At 40.1% G+C, this 16,350-nt stretch overlaps 2 protein-coding genes across 3 annotated transcripts; one reads left to right on the top strand and one right to left on the bottom strand.

Annotated features, from left to right (window-relative positions):
• The first annotated feature begins 1,266 nt into the window (after positions 1-1,266).
• On the top strand, positions 1,267-11,405 carry LOC127432940 (cysteine and histidine-rich domain-containing protein 1-like). Of its 2 annotated transcripts, XM_051684477.1 has the most exons (12): positions 1,267-1,440; positions 1,825-1,851; positions 3,527-3,576; positions 3,860-3,916; positions 6,404-6,561; positions 7,155-7,258; positions 7,533-7,591; positions 7,705-7,775; positions 7,893-7,998; positions 9,986-10,105; positions 10,351-10,413; positions 10,519-11,405. In XM_051684477.1, exons 1-12 carry the CDS (start codon positions 1,377-1,379, stop codon positions 10,693-10,695), a joined length of 1,056 nt encoding a protein of 351 aa, XP_051540437.1. In that variant the 5' UTR covers positions 1,267-1,376; the 3' UTR covers positions 10,696-11,405. The 2 variants fall into 2 exon arrangements, with proteins under 2 accessions (XP_051540437.1, XP_051540438.1); XM_051684478.1 differs by lacking the exon at positions 1,825-1,851.
• A 730-nt stretch (positions 11,406-12,135) lies between these two features.
• LOC127432951 (importin subunit alpha-5-like) lies at positions 12,136-16,095 on the bottom strand. The gene is given in 11 exon segments (XM_051684491.1): positions 12,136-12,225; positions 12,374-12,520; positions 12,635-12,817; positions 13,467-13,700; positions 13,788-14,051; positions 14,496-14,578; positions 15,267-15,432; positions 15,434-15,536; positions 15,631-15,716; positions 15,796-15,936; positions 16,030-16,095. Coding segments are annotated over 11 exon segments (1,563 nt in total).
• Between the last annotated feature and the right edge of the window lie 255 nt (positions 16,096-16,350).

The raw sequence follows: 16,350 nt of genomic DNA, 5'->3' as shown, positions 1-16,350 counted from the left end.
CTATCAATGGCAAATAATATAATATTGAGCAGCAGCGGTGGAGTTGCATTGGAGTGACGTCACCTCCCCTCTTCGAATGATTGACTAGAGGAGGAGCTGTCAATCAAGAACTAGTGGACGCAAAACGCCCCCTGATTTACATGAAACTCTAATCAGAAGTTTTGGAAAACCAAGTGCAGAACTTGGATACAAAAGCAAAAGAAAAATACAGCGTAAGCGTACAAAAAAAAAAAAAAAAAAAAAAAAAAAAAAAAAAGGAAATATGAGCAAAATTGTCAGAGAGCACAAAAAACAGTAATGTAACCAAGGAAAACATGATTTTATTTGCAATTCTGATGACTTTGCTTTAATTTTTTTTTTTCTGCAGCATATTTTAAATGTGTTTATATATTTCTGATTCAAGCTTGTTATTTTTTTATCTGTTCTTATTATTTTGATCTGCGCTTTTTATTTATTTTTGCGCTTATTATTTGTTTTTATCTGCGCTTATTATTATTTTGATTCACGCTTATTATTTTTGGATCCGTGACCGCATACATTTGGCGGCATTTTGATCCCATGGGCTGTGTCTCGTTTGGATCTGCATACGTCATCGAGACTGTCTCGTTTCATAAAAGCGAGTAGGACACTTTGAATGTGACCTTCATTCACGGGAATTTGGAGGATGCATGAGGTGTATCCTTCGTGGGCACACATAACCCATAATTCTTTGCTTCAACGGAAATGTAAAAAAAAAATAACGCCAATTTGCCTGTAAATATGATGTTCAAACGCAAGGAATGTTAATTCTCAAGTTGAAGTACCTCAGTAGATGGGTGCAGAGTATATACTATGTCTAATTATATTAATATATAATTAAAATAAAGTATTAGACTAAAAGTAAACCTGTAAAATCTATTTTCTTTTCTCTTTACATCATTATAACTCTCCTAAAATGTACCTCATACATTCCCTTCTAAAGGGACTTTGTTCCCTTCTCACTCAAAGCTCTCGCGCTTGTTAAAGAATGGTGTGTTGTCATAGCAACCATGATACGTTCTGTTTCCGTTTGTCCTACGAAGGCCGTCTCGTTTAAACGAGACTTGTTTAAATGAGGACGCTCGGTATACTGCAGCCTTCAAAGGACGCGTCCTACCTAGCACGCAGCCTTCGAAACGAGACACAACCATAGAATTTTCGAGACGTGCCGAAAAGACACGAGCAGAGCCGAAGTTGCGCACGACAACTTACGGAAATTCACGGAAGAGGCCGGAAGGGGCCTCACTACGGAAAAGAGGCAGTGGTGAGTTAGCTAGTGAAGACTTCGGATTATTCCCGCTCTCCTTGGACACGTTTTTAGAATAAGAGTTTTATTTTTATTTTTTTTGTCAAACATCATGTCTGTGCTTTGTTACAACAAGGGATGTGGACAACGTTTTGATCCGGAGAAGAATTCGGATGGTAATACTTTTGATAACAAACATGAACTGGGTTGCTATGGAAGGTAGCAGGGTGAATGAGACAAGAAAGCCAGACAGTTGTGTTTAATACCATATATTTTGTTTACATTTGGTAATAAATATGTGATATTTATGAAAACGAGCCATAGCCTATATTAATTATATTGAAACTTTACTTAATTTGTTTGAATAACGATTCTTGAATAGCACAAATTTGTGTTAACTTTGTTTTAGATAAATTATTATTTATAGCTTTAAGTGGCTTATAAACACGCATTTGCTATATGAACTTCCCCATGAACGGTCCTGCAAGGTAAGTTATTGGTGGCATTGCTGACTTTATTCCAAAATCATGCCTTTTTTTTTTTTTTTTTTCAAATCATAGGCAGTATTGGAGTTGATCTACACAAACGTGACTATAACTTTGTGATATTACATTTGACTCTATCTGAATCAGCTTTATTGCGAAGTATGCTTACACATACATTTGTGCCCAAAAGTTTGCATACCCTGGCAGAAATTGTGAAATTTTGGCATTGATTTTGAAAATATGATTGATCATGCAAAAAAAAAAAAAAAAAAACAAGTATTTTATTTAAGGATAGTGATCATATGAAGCCATTTATTATCACATAGTCGTTTAGCTCCTTTTTAAATCATAATGATAACAGAAATCACCCAAATGGCCCTGATCAGCAGTTTACATACCCTTGAATGTTTGGCCTTGTTACAGACACACAAGGTGACACACAGGTTTAAATGGCAATTAAAGGTTAATTTCCCACACCTGTGGCTTTTTCACGTGGATGCACTGATCAGGCTAGATACTGAGCCATGGGGAGCAGAAAATAACTGTCAAAAGACCTGTGTAACAAGGTAATGGAAATTTATAAAGATGGGAAAGGATATAAAAATATATCCAAAGCCTTGAAAATGGCAGTCAGTACTGTTCAGTCACTTATTAAGAAGTGGAAAATTCGGGGATCTCTTGATACCAAGCCAATGTCAGGTAGACCAAGAAAGATTTCAGCCACAACTGCCAGAAGAATTGTTCGGGATACAAAGAAAAACCCAGAGGTAACCTCAGGAGAAATACAGGCTGCTCTGGAAAAAGACAGTGTGGTTGTTTCAAGGGGCACAATACTTGTTGACCCCTTTCCAAACATAGTGCTTATGGTTGTGACCATAAAGCACTATTTTGGTCTCGTCACTCCAAATTACAGTGTGCCAGAAGCTGTGAGGCATGTTGTCGGGCATATTGTAACTGGGCTTTTTTGTGGCATTGGTGCAGTAAAGGCTTCTTTCTGGCAACTCGACCATGCAGCTCATTTTGTTCAAGTATCGCCATATTGTGCTCCTTGAAACAACCACACTGTCTTTTTCCAGAGCAGCCTGTATTTCTTCTGAGGTTACTTGTGGGTTTTTCTTTGTATCCTGAACAATTCTTCTGGCAGTTGTGGCTGAAATCTTTCTTGGTCTACCTGACCTTAACATCAAGAGATCCTCGAATTTTCCACTTTTTTAGAAGTGATTGAACAGTACTGACTGCCATTTTCAAGGCTTTGGATATATTTTTATATCCTTTTCCATCTTTATAAAGTTCCATTACCTTGTTACGCAGGTCTTTTGACAGTTCTTTTCTGCTCCCCATGGCTCAGTATCTAGCCTGATCAGTGCATCCACGTGAGATCTAACAAACTCATTGACTATTTATACACAGACACTAATTGCAATTTAAAAAGCCACAGGTATGGGAAATTAAAGGTTAATTGCCATTTAAACCTGTGTGTGTCACCTTGTGTGTCTGTAACAAGGCCAAACATTCAAGGGTATGTAAACTTTTGATCAGGGCCATTTGGGTGATTTCTGTTACCATTATGATTTAAAAAGGAGCCAAACAACTATGTGATAATAAATGGCTTCATATGATCACTATCCTTAAATAAAAGACTATTGTATGATCAGACATATTTTCAAAATCAATGCCAAAATTTCACAATTTCTGCCAGGGTATGCAAACTTTTGAGCACAACTGTACAAGGGATTTGTCTTGGTGACAGGAGCTATCGGTGTCTTCTTATACACAGATGCATGCACATACCACCCTGGAGTGCCTGTGTTTCATGATGCATTGAAGGTATGGAGATGTGAGAAGAACAGTTCACTTTAATGGGAAGTATAACCTTGCTGTTGTTGATTGTTGCCATTACTCAGAGCAAGGGCGTAGATTTGGCTTGAACATTGGGGGGGTTGCAGCGATAAGCATTTGCATGTTTCCATTGATCATGGTATAAATAATGGGGGGGTTGTACTTGCTTGTTTTGATTACTGGGGGGGTTACCTCCCCGCCATTCCCACCGGAATCTATGCCCCTGACTCAGAGTTTAAGCTATTAAATATTTTCCTACATTGATTCCCAGGGTTGGTCTTGCTGCAAGAGACGAACAACAGACTTTTCAGATTTCCTCAGTATTGCTGTAAGTACTACATTGCACGAGACTGAAATCATGTTTTCATCAGGGTTCCCAGTGGGACTTTCCACAGTTGTGGAAAACCTGGGAATGTCAGTGGATTTTAAAATAGTGATTTCCAGGCTCAGGAAAGTCTTGAAGTTTAATAAAATATTGAAAAGTACTTGAAAAGTCATGAAAATTTGTATAGTGAATATGGGTTTTTACAGTCAGGCTTAGCTCTAAAATATTTAATTGACTAAAATTGCTATTCATGAGACCAGTCCCTATAAAATATATTTTTAAAATCTTATCCATTAATCCATTCATTCATTAGTCGAAAGTAGATGTCGACCGATAGATAATTTTGCCAATACCTATAACTAAGGTGCTGGGAAAGACAGATAACTGATTGTAACAGTATAAGGATGGGCAAGGAGGTGGTGGGAACCGGCTGAACAGTAAACCAAGTTTAATGTGAAACTCAACATAAAACAAACATAAACAAAGAGACACACATGCAGCGCGGCTGCTTGCGTCTCTCTCAAACTGACGTCTCCGGCTCCCCTTTATCTCGCTTTCCTGCTGATCAGCTGATTCAGCGCCGGCCATGCAGCCTTACGGTCTGGCCATGCCCTCCTTCTCTTCACACTGATTAATTGGCCGATAGTTTTTAAAATCGATTTATCAATTGTAAAAAAAAAAAATTAAAAAAATTGTATTCTTTCCTTACTAAACTCAGCAAAAAAAGAAACGTCCTCTCACTTTCAACTGCTTTTATTTTCAGCAAACTTTACATGTGTAAATATTTGGTAACAAAGGTAACAGTCAGTATCTGGTGTGGCCACCAGCTGCATTAAGTACTGCAGTGCATCTCCTCCTCATGGACTGCACCAGATTTGCCAGTTCTTGCTGTGAGATGTTACCCCACTCTTCCACCAAGGCACTTGCAAGTTCCCAGACATTTCTGGGGGGAATGGCCCTAGCCCTCACCCTCCGATCCAACAGGTCCCAGACGTGCTCAATGGGATTGAGATCCAGGCTCTTCACTGGCTATGGCAGAACACTGACATTCCTGTCTTGCAGGAAATCACACACAGAATGAGCAGTGTGGCTGGTGGCATTGTCATGCTGGAGGGTCATGTCAGGATGAGCCTGCAGGAAGGGTACCACATGAGGGAGGAGAATGTCTTCCCTGTAACGCACAGTGTTGAGATTGCCTGCAATGACAACAAGCTCAGTCCGATTATGCTGTGACACACTGCCCCAGACCATGACGGACCCTCCACCTCCAAGTCGGTCCCACTCCAGAGTACAGGCCTCAGTGTAACGCTCATTCCTTCGACGATAAACGCGAGTCCAACCATCACTCCTGGTGAGACAAAACCGTGACTCGTCAGTGAAGAGCACTTTTTGCCAGTCCTGTCTGGTCCAGCGATGGTGGGTTTGTGCCCATAGGTGACGTTGTTGCCGGTGATGTCTGGTAAGGACCTGCCTTACAACAGGCCTATAAGCCCTCATTCCAGCCTCTCTCAGCCTATTGCGGACAGTCTGAGCACTGATGGAGGGATTGTGCATTCCTGGTGTAACACAGGCGGCAGTTGTTGCCATTCTGTACCTGTCCCGCAGGTGTGATATTCGGATGTACCGATCCTGTGCAGGTGTTGTTACACATGGTCTGCCACTGCAAGGACAATCAGCTGTCCTTCCTGTCTCCCTGTAGTGCTGTCTTAGGCATCTCACAGTACAGATATTGCAATTTATTGCCCTGGCCACATCTGCAGCCCTCATGCCTTCATGCAGCATGCCTAAGGCACATTCACGCAGATGAGCAGGGACCCTGGGCATCATTCTTTTGGTGTTTTTCAGAGTCAGTAGAAAGGTCTCTTTAGTGTCCTAAGTTTTTATAACTTTGACCTTAATTGCCTACCATCTGTAAGCTGTTAGTGTCTTAACGACCGTTCCACAGGTGCATGTTCATTGAACAAGCATGGAAAACATTGTTTAAACCCTTTACAATAAAGATCTGTAAAGTTATTTGGATTTTTACAAAATTATCTTTAAAATACAGTGTCCTGCAGTTTCTTTTTTTGCTGAGTTGATGACGGGCGCAGACAAAGAGTCCTAAATTAATAAAATCCCAGACGCAGTTTAATGTTCAACCAAAATCCCAATAATAACCAGACAAAATTAAGCTTTGGTGCATAACACGGGACACTTCCATATTATCAACCCAGGAATTCTTATTTTGAAATGACAAAATTATTTTTTTTTAAACTATCAGCAACTACTGGCATATTTTTTTGCCTACAAGTGATAAAGTTCCTAAAAGCAACTATCTGCACCGATTAATCGGTAAAACCGATATATTGGTCTACCTCAAGTCCAAAGGTGTGGGAACCCTGTTTCATAGATGGCTTCAAATGTTTGCTCATCTGATTTTAAAATACCTTTAATCATTTTTAACTGGCCTGAGATCAGGATCAGATCTTTATGAATGAAACTGTATTTTAGGGTTGCACGAAAGGCCCTCATAATCAAGAGAAGCCCGTTGAGCCTATTAAACCAGAGGTGAAGTCCTCTGCGGATAAGAACGTCAACGATCTGAAACCAAAGTTTGATGAATGCATCACCCAAGCACCAAAACCTCTGGAACCCATCCAGCGACCAAGGTAAAAGCACACTTGAAGAGCACAGCGCCTTCCCTCTTTTTTTATTTTCTGACTCATTAGTTCAGATTTTCAGAAGAAAAAGTAATGCAACATTAAATCTAAAATTGAGAACAATGTGTTCTCATTAATAGTCCACCAGCCTTGGGGGCCTGGGTAGCTCAGCAATTATTGACGCTGACTACCACCCCTGGAGTCGCGAGTTCGAATCCAGGGCGTGCTGAGTGGCTACAGTCAGGTCTCCTAAGCAACCAAATTGGGCCGCATGGGGTAACCACCTCGTGGTCGCTTTAATGTGTGGTTCTCGCTCTCAGTGGGGCACGTGGTGAGTTGTGCGTGGATGCCACGGAGAATAGAGTGGGCCTCCACGTGCTACATCTCCACGGTAACGCGCTCAACAAGCCACATGATAAGATGCTCGGATTGACGGTCTCAGACGCGGAGTCACTACACCACCACGAGGACTTTGGGGATTGGGCATTCCAAATTAGGGAAAAAAGGAGAGAAAAAAAAATAGTCCCACCCAAAATCCTCATTGATGCCACAACCTCTTTGAGATAAATCACTGACAATGACCATTTTTATCGTCTTTGTAGTCCAGATGAGCCTTTCTCAACACTGCAACTGAAGATCTCTCCTTCACTGAAACAAGCCTTAGAGAAGCTTAAATTAACTGAGGATAGTGCACAGGAGACAAAAGGTAATACTACTAATAAAAATAATTCATAAAAGTAATAATACATGGGCCTGTTATTTGGACATTTATTTGCACTATAAATTTTATTCTTTTCTTACTGTTTTCTCAATATTCATTGCATTTGTACTGTATTGTGGTGTATTCAGTATTTATTGTTAACTCATATTGTCTGATTTATGTCTACTTCTGTAACACCTCAAGTTTCCCCAGGGGAAAAAATTAAGTTTTATCCTATCCTTTTATTCTTAAGGATTTTATTCTATTTCTTGTATTATAGAAGAGGACAGTGATGAAATTAAGATAGGGACATCTTGTAAGAATGGAGGCTGCAGTAAGGTATTGTTCATTCTGGTGTTTTGCCCACATCTCTGATTAGATACCACGGTACATTGAGTTAAGTCTCTTTAGCCCATCATAAACAAATGGATTTTCATTATTTTGTTTTTCAGACTTTTAGTGGACCAGCCAGCGATGATGAGACGTGTTTGTATCACACTGGAGTTCCTATCTTCCATGAAGGGTAAATTAGCTACCAGTCAGGGCTGAATATTACTCAAAGTGTAGATAAAGAAATCTCTGATAAATTATGCCTGTGAGCTCTGCAGTTAAGAACCCTTTTTTTGTCTTTCCTCAAAAGGATGAAATATTGGAGCTGCTGTAAGAGGAAAACCTCAGACTTCAACACGTTTCTGTCTCAGGAGGGTTGTACCCGAGGAAAGCATCAGTGGAAGAAGAAAAATACAGTCAGTGTCTACCATGAGATTTAAAGTGCATAGCACTATATTATTGAAAAATCTGGAATTTATTTCATTCATTTTTTGCTCGCACATTTTAAGCAACCAATGACATCAGTGCTACTATACATTGCATCCAGAAAGTATTCACAGCGCTTCACTTTTTCCACATTTTGTTATGTTGCAGCCTTATTCCAAAATGGATTAAATTCATTATTTTCCTCAAAATTCTACAAACAATACCCCATAATGACAACGTGAAAGAAGTTTGTTTGAAATCTTTGCAAATTTATTAAAAATAAAAAATGAATAAAATCACATGTACATAAGTATTCACAGCCTTTGCCATGACACTCAAAATCGAGCTCAGGTGCATCCTGTTTTCACTGATCATCCTTGAGATGTTTCTACAACTTGATTGGAGTCCACCTGTGATAAATTCAGTTGATTGGACATGATTTGGAAAGGCACACACCTGTCTATATAATGTCCCACAGTTAACAGTGCATGTCAGAGCACAAACCAAGCCATGAAGTCCAAGGAATTGTCTGTAGACCTCTGAGACAGGATTGTATCGAGGCACAGATTTGGGGAAGGGTACAGAAAAATTTCTGCAGCATTGAAGGTCCCAGTGAGCACAGTGGCCTCCATCATCCATAAATGGAAGAAGTTTGGAACCACCAGGACACTTCCTAGAGCTGGCCGCCTGGCCAAACTGAGCGATCGGAAGAGAAGGGCATTTGTCAGGGAGGCGACCAAGAACCCGATGGTCACTCTGACAGAGCTCCAGCGTTTCTCTGTGGAGAGAGCAGAACCTTCCAGAAGAACAACCATCTCTGCAGCACTCCACCAATCAGGCCTGTATGGTAGAGTGGCCAGACGGAAGCCACTCCTCAGTAAAAGGCACATGACAGCCCGCCTGGAGGACTCTCAGACCATGAGAAACAAAGATTGAACTCTTTGGCCTGAATGGCAAGTGTCATGTCTGGAGGAAACCAGGCACCGCTCATCACCTGGCCAATACCATCCCTACAGTGAAGCATGGTGGTGGCAGCATCATGCTGTGGGGATGTTTTTCAGTGGCAGGAACTGGGAGACTAGTCAGGATCGAGGGAAAGATGAATGCAGCAATGTACAGAGACATCCTTGGTGAAAACCTGCTCCAGAGCGCTCTGGACCTCAGACTGGGGCGAAGGTTCATCTTCCAACAGGACAACGACCCTAAGCATACAGCCAAGATAACAAAGGAGTGGCTCCGGGACAACTCTGTGAATGTCCTTGAGTGGCCCAGCCAGAGCCCAGACTTAAACCCGATTGAACATCTCTGGAGAGATCTGAAAATGGCTGTGCACCGACGCTCCCCATCCAACCTGTTGGAGCTTGAGAGGTCCTGCAAAGAAGAATGGGAGAAACTGCCCGAAAATAGGTGTGCCAAGCTTGTAACATCATACTCAAGACTTGAGGCTGTAATTGCTGCCAAAGGTGCTTCAACAAAGTATTGAGCAAAGGCTGTGAATACTTATTTACGTGTGTGTGTGTGTGTGTGTGGGGGGGGGGTTTGTTTTAATAAATTTGCAAAGATTTCAAACAACCTTCTTTCACGTTGTCATTATGGGGTATTGTTTGTAGAATTCTGAGGAAAATAATGAATTTAATCCATTTTGGAATAAGGCTGTAACATAAAATGTGGAAAAAGTGAAGCGCTGTGAATACTTTCCAGATGCACTGTATCTTCACAAAAGTTTAGTTATTACAGTTTTCCAGAAACCTGTTTGAAAATAGTAATTATTTGTATAATTCCATTTGTTGAAGTGAGGCAGAAATGACACGCTTCAGTTTTAATGTTGCAGAGCGTCTGAGTTCTAGAATGCTTAATTCTAGAACCCAGAATTAACTCAGCTTTCAGAATGAACAAATAAAATGTTTAAGGCTTGGATATCTTAGTCAGCAGATATTGTTTTTAACTGACTAATGATTTTTCTATTTGTGTACACAGGGAAAGAAGGTTGTACCATGCAGGTTTGACTGGCATCAAACGGGAAGTCAGGTTATCATTTCCATTTACGCCAAAAATTCAGTACCAGAGCTGAGCTCAGTGGAGGGGAACAGCACTGTGGTACGACACCAGGATTAATTTTAATTTTTGCTGTCATTATTTGTGTCATTAGTTAAATTTTATTACTTTGAGGAAAAGATAAAATATTTTTACAATGTAATTTGTTTTTAAATGGTAATATTAATAATTTGATCATTTTGAGAACTCTGTGCCATGCCACCTATAAAGATTTAACAAGCTCAGTATCTATGCCCAGTGTGTCATGTATGCAAACAAAATGAAAAGTGTATTTTTCCTTGTCACAGCTAAAAATTCACATTATATTTGAAGGAGAGAAAGAATTCGAACAGCAGTTTAGTTTGTGGGGGGTGAGTATTGAATAACACAGCTCAGCACCTAACTCAGTATAAAAACTTTCACTGTTTTTCATTTACCAATGCTGCAGTTTTTTGTCCATTTGCTTCTCCTTTAAGGTAATTGATGCTAGTAAAAGTTTGGTGAGCATGATGGCTTCCAAAATTGAGGTGGTGTTAAAGAAGGCTGAACCAATGTCATGGGCTCGATTGGATCTTCCCCCTGTCCCTGACGCTCCTCCAAAGGAGAAAGAGAAGGAAAAAGATATTGAAAGTGAGGACGAGTGCAATGATTAAATTAAGAGACAGTAAGAGCATTCTGCAGTATTGAGATATCCTTCCCACGCCTGAATATGAATGGGAATTTGACTCTTGGATTATAAAAGATGACATAATGAAGCATGGATGTGTTATGTAAATTCTGAAAGTTTGTTTGTCTAGATTTTACCAACAATTATGAAAACTTACATTGTTAAATTTATTGAACAGGGCATGTTTAGAGGTTAAGAAAGCTCTTTCACACAAAGTACCAACAGTTGTTCAGTTAATATATTTTTCACTGACTAAAACTGTGTCCAGTCCTAGTAAATGGAACTTCACATTCCCCATGTTATTTGTCCCATTTATCATGCAACAATGTATAAATGCTTTAACCTTGATGCTTTACCACAGATGTACAAAGTCTAGAAAATATTTTAAGCAAATACTTCGTTAAAGGTATAGGATGCATTATAAAATTATGCTGCCTGTAAAAATATTACACCCTGTTATTTTGCCAATTAATATCAGGAAGAATTACATAGCCTGACACGGGGAGTTTTTTTTAAACTTAAGGCAGCACGGTTTTGATATTCCGCAAAGATTCTATTTGTATTCTTTATTTTCCTCTAATAGTGCTTAACCTTCAGGCCCCAGCCAAACTTGTGTAATTTCAGCCTTAGGTGTGTGCCATTTTTCCCAATTTCATATACCCAAAAATAAAAATATCCCTTTGACTTGCATTAACATTTTGCTGTCAGAGACACTTTAGCCGGAGCACTTGTATTAAAATGGGAGAAGTTGCCTATCAGCAATTTCAAGAATACACATTAGGTGGACCAGCCTGGGGGAAAAAAAAAAAAAAAAAGCTAAATTTAGGATACCACTAATGTCCCATTTTACCAGAGACTTGAAATGTTTTTTTGATCATAATCAGTTAATGGTTTAAGATTTCAGACTTTCCCCATTCAAGTAGATGGGTGTACTTTTTATGCCACTTTGATCCATTGAAAATAGCTGCCCAGGAGTGTTCCAAAGATTGCAGAGTGAACTGGTTGCCTTGGGAGGATTTTGTTTGGTCATTTGTTTACGCAATTTGTGATTGAGTATTTTGTTCTGCACACTCAATCTCTACAGCAGCAAAAGTTGTATTATAGGGTTACGTATTGATACTCATGCAGCCTAAAGAACAAGGTACATACTGTCATTACTCATGGCAGTTGCAAAGTTTTAAGGTTGATGGCACTTCACAAAACCCAAGCTTGCTGCTTTGCAAGCACTTGCATTTCCAAAATGAAATGACAGTCTTTAAGATCTTGATATATAGCATTGCATGGAATATGACTCGTCGTCCCAGCCATTCCCAGGAAAATTCACCCATGTTATAAAAAAAATTTTTTACCCCTCGTGTCTAAAGCAAAATAAGCCAGAACATACTGCAAAAATATTCATTTTATTCAATTGAGAATTTTAAAAGCATCAAAAATCAAATTTCTTCTGGACCTCAGATGCTCCAAAGACAAAGTTTGTATCTGTGGCTTCAGTTGTCAAGCACTGATCCTCTCCATCCTGTGCAAAGTACCATGTGAAGACAGATGGAAGGAGAAAATTACTTTTTTTGCCTTTGCAAATGATGCCAATGACTTCTGCAAACAGTCCTCAATAGTATTGGTAGTAGTCTTATCATTGGCAACAACACACTTCAAGCAACACCCACCTCACTGAAATACTTCTCAATAAGAGCCTGAGCTGCTCGATACACCGCATTGTTCTCATGGTTTTGGAGGAACTCTATTCGATCCAGTCCACCCACTTCCTCAACCAGCAAACAAAGCTTATCCACCTCCCCAAGTTTCTCAGCAGCCTGCAGAAGGCACAAATTAAAGTTTTAGCAAATCCCTCAATGCCAAGCACTGGGAATTGCAGTGCTGTTATGCATAATATTTCCAAGCCCCACACACACACACACCAAACTTACCAAGAAAATGTTATTAATGGCATCTAGGATGACCAGGACAGTCTTGGTGTCTTTAACTTGAAGTAAAGACAATATGGCCTCTAGAGCACCACACTTGACAAGATTAACCACCTGGTCAACAGTTCCACCACTTGTGTAGTTGGTTACTGCCCATACTGCCTCTCGCTGGGTTTTGAAGTCACCCTGGAAAACAATTTCTTCAGGTTGGTGCAAAATAGGGACAAAAGTACCACAGATCTGCAAGTTTGTGCATCATTCTTGTTAAAGCTTATGCGTTTTCAAATCAACTAGATTGCTGAAACGTTGCTTGCAAACACTGTTAACAGATCCTTCAGCTCAGAGCTTAAAACTTAAATGCTCAATCACATCAATTAGTGAATCCTAACAGCTCTTGGTCCCCCATTAGCAGCATTTTACCACAAACATTTGTAAATAAATGCAATAAAAGGCTAGCACTGTATCCCGAGAAGGTTTTTGAAGATCAAAGTCTGATATAGTAATGATAAACATTAAAATACAGTCTTAAAATTATTGCACCAAGACAGATTTCAGTGTAGCCACTTGCTTTTGAAGTCTGCACTTTTCCATAAAAATCAAAGATTAGACAAAGCATGACAGTTTTAGATTTACACTTTGCCAACTGGAAAATGTTATGAAACATAAAATTCCCCAAGAGGGACAGTTTGTATAATTGGCCTCATGTTATGGCCAGCTTCAGAGTATAAAAAATTGTCTAGGTATTTATATAAAAAACTGAAGAGAAGCAGTTTTTTTGCAGGCAGAAACTGCGCTCAAAACCTTGAAACGGGGCATTAAATCAATTGCCACATACATTCCTTAGGAGATCCACTAATGGAGCCAATAATCCACATGTGATGAGCTGTTGGATCTGTTGGCAGGGTCCTGCTGCAATGTTGGACACTGCCCAAGCCGCTTCTTTCTGAACACTGGACTTGGGGTGTCGCATCAGTTGGGGCAAAGCACTCAGCACACCTGCGTCAATGGCTGCTTGGGTCTGCAGGTCTGAGCCACTCACGATGTTCCCAATGGAACGCAGGGCTGGAGTCTAGAGTGTATCAGCATGACAAACAGAGTTTAGGAAAGAACCTTGGAAAACGTAGGACAGCAAAAATCATAACAGTATGGTTCTTACCACCACAGCCAGCTCCTCAAAGCCCAAGAGCTCAACCATTTTTGGAAGGATTCCAGTTTTAATCACTACATCAATTCGCTCATTGGGTCCGTCAGTAAGGTACGAAATGGCCCAGCATGCATCCGATAGGATGGATTTGTCACTTTGGTGGAGCAGTTGGATAATGGATGGGAGCATTTGCTGGACGGCACTAAAACGAGGGAAAGGATTCTTGTTCCTACAAAGGTTTGAAAGGGTCCAGGTCAGGTTTCGGAGGTATCCCACCTGCAAAACATTCAGGCACGGTTTGTATTCTATATCTTAGCATATAGGGGAAAATAAAAGGGCAAAGTGGGACACTTCTGGAAATGTTACTTTTCCCTAGCACTCATTAGGTTTCAAATGCCAGAGAACCGGACACTACATTTATAGAAAGCCTTCATGTCTCATTACATACATTGGGGGAAAAAAAAAAAAAATTATATAACCTTAAGATTTACCTCGGATTTCTGGATAATTTTTCCTCCATTTGCTTTTCCCCCACACATGGTCATGAAATCCCAGTGCAAGATCAACTTCGCTTTTATTGGTTTAATCATTTTTAAAATGTCCTTAAATAGTTATATACACGTGTATAATGGGGATCATGCTTAACGGTCCCACCATATTCACCCTACATGCAATTCCGGAGGGGTAGTGTCCAGAGACCCCCCCCCCCAATCAACTCACTGGAGCATCTGGTGTTAATCGTGCCAACAGCGCAGGAATAACACCACAGTCGATCAAGGCATCTCGATATGATGGACCATCACCTAAAAACAGAATTTTGCATTGAGCCATGGGTTCCCTCAGGAATTTCCATTTGGAGTTTAAATATAGGCAGGGTTGGGGAGTAACGGAATACATGTAACGGGATTACATATTTAAAATACAAAATAAGTATTCCACTACAGTTACAACTTAAATCATTGGTACAGTTACATTCAAAAAGTATTTTTATTACCAAAGAGATTACTTTGCATTTTATTGTCATTTGTTTCATTTAATATTTAGTCCTTTCAGATGGAAAAATGTATACAAAAAAAAAAACCTACCAGTGCTTAAGTAATCCAAAGTATTTACAATACTTTACTGACCTTGAATAACCTAACGGAATACGTTATAGCATGCAATCTGTAGTGGAATACATGTCAAAAGTAACCCTCCCATCCTTGAATATAGGCGGTTTTGGATTTCAGTACAATAAGGTCTGTGGTTAATTACTGGAGACTTTGTTTTGCTCTACAGATTATACGGTCATACCTCAAACACGAATTTGGACTGCTAGATCGTACTGCTAGTCAGTCCCTTTATCTTCTTCCAAAGAAGAAAGTAATTCCAAGTTTAACAAAGCATAAGTTTATACAACATACGTGTTCTGCTAGGACCAAGACGATCACAACACCCAACTTTTTTTTAAATCATGTAGATTGAATTCTCAGAGGGGCAAAGTAACCTCACCAGCAATGTTGCCTAAAGCCCAGACAGCCTGCTCGCTGATGTTCAGCATCGGTGAAGCCAGCAGGGCAATGAAGGCTGGTACCGCCCCATGTTCAACCACCTGCTGTGTGTGCCAGGAGGTGCCAGATGCAACATTTGTGAGGGACCACGCAGCTTCAAACTGCAGAGGTGGGGTCATCATGCCTTCCCAGAAACTCCACAAAGCGAGTCAACAATCCCGCTTCCACAATCTCCTTCAGGGGTGGGTTTCTCTCCCGAGAGAGCAGCTTCCTGCAGGGACAGATGTAAAGAATGGCAATGCTCTACAAAAAGATGCCAGACATGTTAAGAAAAATTACACAAAGGCTTGAACTGATAACTGTACCTTGCAGCTTGACAACCTTGCCTCTGCTTCTCTGGGCAGTCACAGTTCACATTTGCAACTATCTCTCCAATTGTTGCAGATATGACCTTAATGGAATGAAAATAGTGAGTTGCAAGAGTATTGTGGAAACGTGAGATCTATCTTGAAGCAGTAACTAGTGAACACCTGTTCATTGTCAGTGTTAAACTCTGGCGACAGAGGTTCCTCATCTCCCAGGGATGAAATGTTTCTCCTCTTTAAAATACTTTCAACCCTTTGAGCTTTCCGAAGCTCAACACACTCTGCAATTCTGCGATCACGCATTTTCTGCAAAGCACAGACACATTGAACAAAAGGAGTTCAAGAGACTTAATAGTGAACAATCAAAATGGGGAAAAGAACCAGAATGGATGAACTCACCATTGGCTCTTTGCCCTTGTTTTTGAATTTGGACATGCGCTTATCAGACAGATTTTCTGTAGGCATTTTGAAACTCAATGCACTTGCCATTGGCCAGTTACACCTTACCAACTTTTACAAAATGCGTTTAGAACAAGTGTTACGTTAACTAATAAAACTCAGAACGGACCCGCAGGAGTTTCTTGCCTACAAAACAGATCTCACAATCTCAAACTCTACTGCAATAGCAGGTCAGCAGCTGTCAACAGCATTAAATGGATGAGCACAATTAGAAGCAGGTGATATTAATTGGACTCCTTAAAGACACACCTTAGATCAGAG

The sequence above is a fragment of the Myxocyprinus asiaticus genome, chromosome 42 (assembly GCF_019703515.2).
Source record: "Myxocyprinus asiaticus isolate MX2 ecotype Aquarium Trade chromosome 42, UBuf_Myxa_2, whole genome shotgun sequence".
Lineage (NCBI taxonomy): Eukaryota > Metazoa > Chordata > Actinopteri > Cypriniformes > Catostomidae > Myxocyprinus > Myxocyprinus asiaticus.
Note: the sequence above shows the minus strand (reverse complement) of the source record. Positions and strands in the feature narration are given on the sequence as shown.

Bases quoted from the DNA above. Each gene is read 5' to 3' on its own strand.
- LOC127432940 (XM_051684477.1), top strand. From the start codon at position 1,377: ATGTCTGTGCTTTGTTACAACAAGGGATGTGGACAACGTTTTGATCCG. The intron at 7,776-7,892 runs GTAAATTAGCTA...TTTCCTCAAAAG, and splicing joins GTTCCTATCTTCCATGAAGG to GATGAAATATTGGAGCTGCT. The intron at 7,999-9,985 runs GTCAGTGTCTAC...TTGTGTACACAG, and splicing joins AGTGGAAGAAGAAAAATACA to GGAAAGAAGGTTGTACCATG.